Source organism: Pongo abelii, chromosome 1, assembly GCF_028885655.2.
Source record: "Pongo abelii isolate AG06213 chromosome 1, NHGRI_mPonAbe1-v2.0_pri, whole genome shotgun sequence".
NCBI classification, from domain to species: Eukaryota; Metazoa; Chordata; class Mammalia; order Primates; family Hominidae; genus Pongo; species Pongo abelii.
The window spans coordinates 123,124,190-123,134,429 of NC_071985.2; the positions used below are offsets into that span (position 1 = coordinate 123,124,190).

The window sequence follows — 10,240 nt, forward strand, 5'->3', positions numbered from 1 at the left end:
CTTACGGGAGAGGATTAGGGGCCTGAAAAAGCTGACAAGACGGCAAATATGGGAAGTGGAGCCAGTGCTGAGGACAAAGAACTGGCCAAGAGGTCCAAGGAGCTAGAAAAGAAGCTGCAGGAGGATGCTGATAAGGAAGCCAAGACTGTCAAGCTGCTACTGCTGGGTGAGTGAGATGGGAAGATGAGCCAGAGAAGGCAGGGGTCCTTCCTGCTTTCCTGAAGGGTCAGTGGGTTCTACCTCACCCCATGGGAAGGAGGGGTGGCAGGTCATTTTTCCTCTCCTCTACACAGTCTGGCTAGGGGATCAGGAGATCTAGAGCTGAGTTAATATTGGGCCTAAACAGCCACCCCAAGGGGATCCAGAATGCCAAGGCTATTCCAGAGTTTTTCTACTCTTGAGCGAGGAATAGTGCAAGGGCCACCATGAGCCCACCCATTTCCAAATCTAACCAAACCTAACACATCCTTTTGGCTTCAAGGACCCTGGACTTGCAGACTGTACCCAATCTGCAGAGAACTCTAAGCCAAGAAATCAGAAGAGAACAGGACCTTCCCTCACCAACAGGCTCACAAGTCCCACCATACAGTCAGTGCCAACAGTCCCAGAGATAGCCCCACTGGTTTTTGCCAAGTATAGTGGTTCCTTCTTGCTTTCAGTAAAAATTTTGGAAGTAGGGTGCCCTGAGGAAGGAGGAATGGTGTCTTTATGTACAGCAGTCCCTTCCTGGCTCTCTATTCAATAGCTGCCTGCAAAGCCCCTGCCAGATGGAAGGTTCATCAACTTGATGAGCTCCTAAGCAGATCACTGGTCTGTGCTGAGAAAATAAAAGCACCTCAATTTATCAGGGAAATTGATCATGGCTGTAAATAAAACCAAGACAAGAACATTTGAGACACGTGGCTTAGGAAAACAAACCACTGGTACCACAGAAGTAGGGTAGCTGGAGCAGGTAGGGTCTACGTAGCAGAAGATTAGATGCCTGAGCTGGGTTTCCAAGCCCCCATAAGGGATCTGGGAGCTGACGCACTAGGCTAAGGCACCTTCTTTTCCCCCAGCTGATCTGTGGCACAGTCGTAAGGACACACTAAAGGAGCATATCTCTGTAAGCTGGACCAGACTCTAAGGAGCCCAGGAGGTTACACAGGGGGAAACAGAGATGGTGGGGCCACTGAGAGATCTTTTAAGCCTAAGCAGATTTCTTCTAGATTCAGGATAAGCTGCTTAGAGGGAACAAGCACAAGCGAAATAGGAGGAGGTCGAGGCATTAGGGTAGTATAAACTCAGTACTAGAAGGTATGAGTTTTTGATGGGGAGAGCAGAGTGTGAATGAGGACATTAGGACACGTTAGTCAATAAAGGGAACCCACTTAGCCCCATCCAAGACCAAGCTGAGCAACATGGTGAAAACCTGTCTCTATGGGGGGGATAAAAAACGGCCGGATGCAGTGGCGCAACGCCTGTAATCCCAGCTCTTTGGGAGGCCAAGATGGGTGGATCTACCTGAGGTCAGGAGTTTGAGACCAGCCTGGCCAACATAGTGAAACCCCATTTCTACTAAAAATACAAAAATTAGTCAGGCATGGTGGCATGCACCTGTAGAGTCCCAGCTACTCAGGAGGCTGAGGCAGAAGAATTGCTTAAAACCCAGGAGGCAGAGGTTGCGGTGAGCCAAGATAGCACCACTGCACTCCAGCCTGGGAGACAGAGCAAGACTGTCTCAAAAAAAAAAAAAAAAAATGTAGTCGGGCATGATGTTGCACACCTGGAATCCCAACTACTCAGGAGACTGAGGTGGGAGGATCACTTGAGCCTGGGAAGTCAAGGCTGCAGTAAGCCGAGATCGTGCCATTACACCCCAGCCTGGGCTACAAACCTGAGACCCTGTCTCAAAAAAAAAAAAAGGGGGAACCAGCAAGGTGACGAAAATATAGTTATTTTGGTGAAATGATCCAGCTCTCTCCAATCCTACCCCAAGATCACTCTCCTGAGTCAAAAATAGGCAGAGAGGAGAAATGTTAAAGGACTCCCCCTGAATCTGTTAGTGGTTTTCAACAAGGAGATTTTGCCTCCCAGTGGTCATTTGGAAATGTCTGGAGACACTTCTGGTTGTCATAACTAGGGAAGTGGGGTGCTATTGGCCTCTAGTGGGTAGAGGCCAGGAGACACTTCTGGTTGTCATAACTAGGGAAGTGGGGTGCTATTGGCCTCTAGTGGGTAGAGGCCAGGAGACACTTCTGGTTGTCATAACTAGGGAAGTGGGGTGCTATTGGCCTCTAGTGGGTAGAGGCCAGGAGACACTTCTGGTTGTCATAAATAGGGAAGTGGGGTGCTATTGGCCTCTAGTGGGTAGAGGCCCGGAATGCTGCTGAACATCCTACCATGCATGAGACAGCCCAAACTAAATAGTACTGAAGTTAAGAAACTGCTCTAAATCCAGGTTGAATGGCCTGAGCTCAAGCCTGCCAGAAATTGAGGGCAGCAGTCATCCCTATGTGTTCTCCCCTAACAAGACCCCCAAGCAAGCAGTGGCTCTGACTTCTCCCAGGCCATCTCCTGGAAGGCTGAGGAGAACTGGTGGAAATCGAAAGCATAAGCATTTTTCCTTCCAGGTGCTGGGGAGTCAGGAAAGAGCACCATCGTCAAACAGATGAAGTGAGTAGAAACAAAGCCCCAAAAGACTGAGATAGGGTGAAGAAGTCAGTACAGCCAGTGGAGGTATTCAAAGTGAAAGGCTCTTTAGCCTCAAGGAGCCCAGGTATAAAGGATCTGATTCCAATGCCCCTCATCTGTACCCCTTGTCCCTCACCCTCCACTTTGAGAAAGCAGTAGCAACAGAGAGATAGGATTCTTATGATCCTTTAAATACCCCCAAATTCCTAATCCCTTAGGTCTGGTTACTCAGGTCCAGCTAAAGACAGAGTGTCTGCCCCTTGCAGGATCATTCACCAGGATGGCTATTCACCAGAAGAATGCCTGGAGTTCAAGGCTATCATCTATGGAAATGTGCTGCAGTCCATCCTGGCTATCATCCGGGCCATGACCACACTGGGTATCGACTATGCTGAACCAAGCTGTGCGGTATGTGATTACTATTATGTGGTTAAGGGTGGAAGCAGAAACGCTAGCGAGAAGAAACATACCAGAGGCCAACAAACTATATGGAAAGATGGGTAAGAAAAATAGTAACTAAAATCCCACCTGCTGAGTTTCAAAACTCTTAATGCAGTCCTGGAGAAGTAAGCAACCTCCACCCTTATTTTTACTGGGACAGGGTCTTCCTCTCTTGCCCAGGCTGGAATGCAGTGGTGTGATCATGGCTCACTGCAATCTCACCCTCCCAGGCTTAAGTGATTCTCCCACCTCATCCCAGTAGCTGGGACCACAGGTGTGCACCACCACACCCAGCTATTTTTTAAAATTTTTTTGTAGAGAAGGGGTCTTGCCATCTTGTCTAGGCTGGTGTCAAACTCCTGGCCTTAAGCAATCCTCCTGCCTCAGACTCCCAAAGTGTTGAGATTACAGGCGTGAGCCACCGTGCCTGTCCTCAAACCCTACTTTATAACAAATATTTACAAAATAAAGCTGCTCACAGCTTCCTCTGCTTTTTCACTTTACCATTTAAATTGCTACCCTTGGGTTCCTGGCCATGGAACTTTTGTAAGTGAAATCCCTACTTCTAGTACTGGCCTTTTTCTAGCTTTCAATCACTGAAGAACAAAGGTGATGGGTCCCTGTCTTCTATCTTGTCTATTTCATGGTCAATCTGGCCTTCACATTTTCAGTTTCTCTGCAGCAGAGGCCCCACGTTTTGTGGCGGTAAACTTTCAGACTCAGGATGGAAGCCAGAAACTCCAGAGAGGAAATACCTGGGACCCCTGCCCCGCTTTAGACACACCCCAGGGCTGGGTATAGTGCCACCCTCTGCATCTGGGGAGCATACTCAAAAATTCATCAGTATGTTTTCTTACATAGAATCTTCACTGGATACTGCTTCCATCTTAGGTCTTCGTAGTAATGTAAAATGATTTCCATTCAGCAGTATTCCCAGAAGCCTCCTGGAAAGCTATTACTCCTGTGAAGTTCTTAACCAGGTTTCTGCATTACAGGATGACGGGCGACAGCTCAGCAACCTGGCTGACTCCATTGAGGAGGGAACCATGCCTCCTGAGCTCGTGGAGGTCATTAGGAGGTTGTGGAAGGATGGTGGGGTGCAAGCCTGCTTTGAGAGAGCTGCAGAATACCAGCTCAATGACTCCGCATCTTAGTAAGACTCTGACTGGGGAGAGGGTGGGTTGATGCTTAAGCAATCTTCTAGCCAGTCTTCTCTCTGGTTGGGAGAAATCTCACCCAACCCAAAATTTCAGGCATTGAAAGCTGGAGACCCAGACTGAATTCAGCCTGTGGATCTGTTTTGTTAGGCTTCAGCAATGTTTTGAATTTAATGCTATGGGGAGATCTGCCACAGTTGTCATGATTTTATATTGCTTTACACTGGCTCACTACAGCCTACAAGGCTGAAGATGCAAAATTCAAAAGAGGTGTTCTGCCTAGTAGCCCTCAGCCCTGTTCTCTTAATTGAGGTGTACACTAAGCCTCTCCTTCCAGAACCCTAAGATAGCCCTGCAGTTCTGTTATACGCTCTCGCAGGAGTAATGTGATTCATGATGGCTCTTTCAGGGCAGAATTTTCTATCTGGTAATCTAGGATCTACTTAGGCCACTAAGCAGAAATGAGTCTCCTACACCTAGAGCACGATGCCAAGGCAGGGGACACAAACTACACCTTATGTCACGATGCCAAGGCAGGGGACACAAACTACAAGGGCAAACCAAGGGAAGGTGGTCAGGAATTAGTACCATCATTGCAAAGCTGCTTCCAAAAAGCTAAGGGACATAATTTATCAATCCTACCTCAGACAGTATGGGATCATAGACAAGTATGGGCTTCAAAGTCAAACCTGAGTTTATTTAACCTAACCATCTGTCTCCTAATCTTGTAATAATGCTATCGCTTACTGTTCCCAGAGCACTGAAAGCCCAGTCACTGCTAGGTGTACTGTGTATACCATCTCAAGGCCCTTTACCCATCTACGCAGTAAAACCTTAAGGTAGACGGTACCTTTCTAATTAGCCTCATTTTACACATGGAAAAACTGAAGTTCAGAGAAGTTAATTAACTGCCCAAGGTCATGTAGATAAATGGCAGAGACTGCATTTGCATTGGGCTGCTTGACTACAAAGCTGAATATTTTTCATAATACACCACAATTTCTCTTGACCCTAGCCAAGTATTTAACTCTTCTGAATTTCTCCATCTGTAAAACGGGGATATGAAACTTGATGGCTTAGGAGTTTAAACGAGAATCTGAACATTAAAATGCCTGGCATACAATAAGCACTTGTGTTACTTGTACTTCCCTCCTCCTCTCAGTCATCTCAGTTCACATCTGCCTTCCTCTTGCCTTTTTTTTTTTTTTTTTTTTTGAGACGGAGTCTCACTTTGTCACCCAGGCTGGAGCGCAGGGGCGCGATCTTGGCTCACTGCCAGCTCTGCCTCCCGGGTTCACGCCATTCTCCTGCCTCAGCCTCCCCAGTAGCTGGGGATATTGGTGCCCGCCACCATACCTGGCTAATTTTTTGTATTTTTAGTAGAGACGGGGTTTCACTGTGTTAGCCAGGATGGTTTCAATCTCCTGACCTTGTGATCCGCCCGCCTCGGCCTCCCAAAGTGCTGGGATTATAGGCGTGAGCCACCGCGCCCAGCCGCCTTTTTTTTTTTTAAAAATAACTTTTTCTTTTTTAAGGTAACTTTCAAACATACAAAAGTAGAAATAATATAATGAATTACCTTCAACAGTTATCAACTCATGGCCAATCTTATTTCTTTTTACCTCCATTCCCTACTGGATTATTTTGAAGCAAATTCCAGGTATCATTTCATCCTAAAAATGTCATTATGGACCTCTAAAATATTGACCCTTTTTATAAAAAGAATATAATCACACCCAAATAGTTAACAATTCCTTAATAGCATCAAATATCACCAAGTCGGTGTTCAAATTTCCCCAGTTATCTCAAATGTTTCCTCCCCAGTTTGATTCAGGATATAAACAAAGTCCATGTGCTGCATTGGTTCATGTCTTTAAAGTCTCTTTCAATTTACTGCCTCTTGATGGAACTTTTAGCACCCACCGAAACCACTAAATCTCATTCAAAAATCTACAAAAGCTTGCAGTCAGGGGAAACCCAAGGAAAACTTATCTAACTTGATTTAAATGCGCTGGAACTCCAGCCTTAAATGGGCTTGTCCTTCAGTCCATCCCCCATTTCCTCTAGTTAATGACATATGAAGGTTTGAAGGAAAGAATCCTAAATTTAACAATATGGCTTCTAGTCCTGATTTCTATCACCAAATTAGCTGTGTGACTTTGGGTAAGATACCTTTTACGTCTCTTAGCCTCGTCTGTGGAAAATTTGTCATTGATGCTAATCACTTTTCTCTAGCTACTTGAACCAGTTAGAACGAATTACAGACCCTGAATACCTCCCTAGTGAGCAAGATGTGCTGCGATCCAGAGTCAAAACTACGGGCATCATTGAAACCAAGTTTTCTGTCAAAGACTTGAATTTCAGGTAAGTGCATGGTTCCCTAGGGCATCTCGGATACACGTGTGGAATCCTGAAAAGGGGCACAGGCAGGCTTCTTGGCCTTTGGTGAAGCCTCATCTAAATTACTGTTCTGCTTCTCCCCCTTTTCCTCTCCCACTTCACGGGGTGACCATCAAAGGCATATAGGTCATATGTTGGGCATACCTATGAAAATAGCTGCTTCTTCTCTCAGGATGTTTGATGTGGGAGGGCAGAGATCTGAGAGAAAGAAGTGGATCCACTGCTTCGAGGGAGTCACCTGCATCATTTTCTGTGCAGCCCTCAGTGCCTATGATATGGTGCTGGTGGAAGATGACGAAGTGGTGAGTGGCCTTTGCACCAAGCAGCTTTGGTAGAACAAGTTCTCCCCATGACCCTTTCTTTAAGCCTTGTGTCACTCTACTGCCCCAACTTAGGTACTATCTCAGTCTAGCAGCCCTCCAGCAGACCAATCAATGTCTCATGCAAATAATTCTAGAAAAACAACTTCTTCTGCAGGTTCTAGGTTAGCATTTTAGAGCTCCAAATTTACTGAGAGTGAGCTTGGTCTCAAATTAGACATCTAAGTATCACTTGGACATCACAAAGCTCATAAGAGGAATTGAGTGCAAAGAGATAAGGGACCATCAACTAGGCAAAGCAAAGGAGTTACACTTAGTACTCTCCCAAATTGCCTAAGGAAGGAGATGAAAATGACAGAACAGAGAAAATAACATATGATATGAATCTTCATTGCAACATAATAGAAGGGTTGAACTAGTAACCCCACTTAGGAGGCTAAAAATGTACTGTCCATAGGAGTAAGGAGAGACTGGCAGACCAGCTTTCTCTCATGCCAATTAAATTGGCAGCTGGAAGACTACCCAAGAGTGGTTCTCTTTAGCCTGTAGAATTCTACATGACAGGAGTTCTATAGGACAAGTGTAGGAGCCCAGCCGGTTTCTGAATTTGGGAAAGGTTAGAGGTGTGAAAAACGTTAATTTCACCCAAGCATCTGCTTTCTGAATTTGGGAAAAGTTAGAGGCATGAAAAATGTTAATTTCAGCCAAGCATCTGCTTACAAATGGAGGTCCACAGCTTGCTGATGACCTTCTCTGAATTTGGGAAAGTTTAGAGGCGTGAAAAACGTTAATTTCACCCAAGCATCTGCTTACAAATGGAGGTCCACAGCTTGCTGATGAAAGGGATACTCCTATCCCTTGCCACAGCTTGTTCTCTTCCCTTCCCTTTGGTAGTTTTAACTTCACATTAGAGCACTCTGAATATCGTCTAATCAAAATGTCTTACAGAGCTATTCACTTCCCATCTTTAACCCTAAAGATTAGAGTCTATGAGACTTTCCATCTTTAACGCTAAAGTCTATGAGTCTATGAGGTTTATGAAAGCCTATGAGACATTAATAAAATAAGTCTATGAGACCTTAAAGGGTTGTACAGGAGTATTATGGGGAAAAAGCCACACATGGGATTGTTCTTGCTTTATTAGATAAGTAGACTGAACTCAAGTCAGCTGATAGTATACTTCAAAACCCTAAAGACCTGCTCCCTAAAAGCAGGCTGGGCTGGGGCAATGGGCAGCCTCTGCAGATACGCAGCATGACTTCTCGCTAAGTAGCAATCAGAGAAAGAAATGAGAGAGCAGAAATGCTTATGGTATGGCACTGGGAAATTCTCTAACCCTCACCATGTGGCAGCAGGACCAAAGTAGCCCAAACTGAGATCTGGGACCCCATGAAAGAAGCCTATCAAAATCATCCTGGAGATGCATATGGGCACATGCTAACTTGGGCCTGTTTCAACCCATTATCAGCACTACTTATAAAATGTCAAGTTCTCAGTTGCACCCTGGCTGCTAAAGATCTGCATAACATATTATAGACCTATATGCCAGCCACTATCATGGACACTATACATACACAATCTCATTTAGCTTTCATTATAACCCTAAAAGATAGGAAAACAGACTCAGAAAAAGCTCAATAATTTTCCACAAGTCACACAGCTATTAGAAAGATAGGGAACTAGAATGATCCCACATCTCTCTGGCTTTACTCTGGTACATTAAAAAGAGATAAGCTGTTCTCTGTCTTGCTTTTTACATTTGAAGCACTGGTCTCTCCAAGGGGAACAAGAGCAGGAAGTAGGTAGATATTCTGTAAGCCAAATCTGATATTTCCAATGGTGTTTCCTCTTACTAGAATCGTATGCATGAGTCTTTGCATCTGTTCAACAGCATATGTAACCACAAGTTCTTTGCGGCTACTTCCATTGTCCTCTTTCTCAACAAGAAGGACCTCTTTGAGGAAAAAATCAAGAAAGTCCATCTCAGCATTTGTTTTCCAGAGTATGATGGTAAGTGTCAGGGGCTGGAAATAATAATAATGCCTTTTAGTAGTGACTGGCAATTGTCTCATTTTTTAGGCCAAGGTGACACAAAGGAACTTAAGGGAGAACCTTGGGCACAGTTACAGGGTTTAAATTCAGAAACTCTGGAATACAGCAGGCATTAGATGCAGGAGAGCCACTGACTTCATATGATACCTACTGAAAACCAAAGGTGGAGAGACACCTCTCCTCAATTTCTTTTCAACTAAAGTGAGAAACACTGGAGTGCAATAGAGAACCTTCCCTCCAAAATAGGCCCCCAACTGCTGTTGTCTAACAACATTTCAAGGATCAAGTCAATCACCTAAAGTGAGTCAGCAACTAACAAGGGTTCATTTATTCTACTTTTTCACTATTTTTCTGGAAAACCAGGTAACAACTCCTATGATGATGCGGGGAATTACATCAAGAGCCAGTTCCTTGACCTCAATATGCGAAAAGATGTCAAAGAAATCTACAGTCACATGACCTGTGCTACAGATACACAGAATGTCAAATTTGTGTTTGATGCAGTTACAGATATTATCATCAAAGAAAACCTCAAGGACTGCGGCCTCTTCTAATCCTCACCATTCCTCAGGTATAAGTTCTATAAACAGGCTTGGAATCTGGGTAATTAAAAACAGAAAATTATAGTCAATATACCATGACATGAAGAATGAATCCATTCTTTGCAGATGGAGTATACATGACTGCAACTGTGTTTCACACATTCTTTTCAAAGTGGGATAGCTATTGCAGCTTAAAGAGCACAGGCCAGTAGTTAGAAGACCCCCCAGGTTCCAGTACTGGTTTTCCAACTTAATACAAAAATGTGAATACTTTATTTCTGAGTCTTGAGTCTTTCAACTATAAAATGAAGATGACTTCCCTACCTACTTTACAGGGTTATTCTGAGGAGCATGAACATAACTGAAGGAAAGGCACATAAAAACTGCTTGTGCAGGCCGGGCACAGTGGCTCACGCTTGTAATCCCAGCACTTTGGGAGGCCGAGGTGGGCAGATCATGAGATCAGGAATTTGAGACCAGCCTGGCCAACACAGTGAAACCCTGTCTCTACCAAAAATACAAAAATTAGCTGGGCATGGTGGCGGGCGCCTGTAATCCCAGCTGCTCAGGAGGCTGAGGCAAGAGAATCGCTTGAACCTGGGAGGCAGAGGTTGTAGTGAGCCAAGATCGCGCCACTGCACTCTAACCTGGGCAA

General features: G+C 44.8%; 1 protein-coding gene across 1 annotated transcript; it reads left to right on the forward strand.

The window, feature by feature from the left end:
• Window positions 1-23: 23 nt before the first annotated feature.
• Window positions 24-9,794, forward strand: GNAT2 (G protein subunit alpha transducin 2). The gene is made up of 8 exons (XM_002810487.5): window positions 24-166; window positions 2,613-2,655; window positions 2,940-3,081; window positions 4,110-4,267; window positions 6,507-6,635; window positions 6,844-6,973; window positions 8,848-9,001; window positions 9,407-9,794. The coding sequence occupies exons 1-8, from the start codon at window positions 49-51 to the stop codon at window positions 9,595-9,597; spliced, it is 1,065 nt and encodes a 354-aa protein (XP_002810533.1). The 5' UTR covers window positions 24-48; the 3' UTR covers window positions 9,598-9,794.
• The last annotated feature ends 446 nt before the right edge of the window (window positions 9,795-10,240 follow it).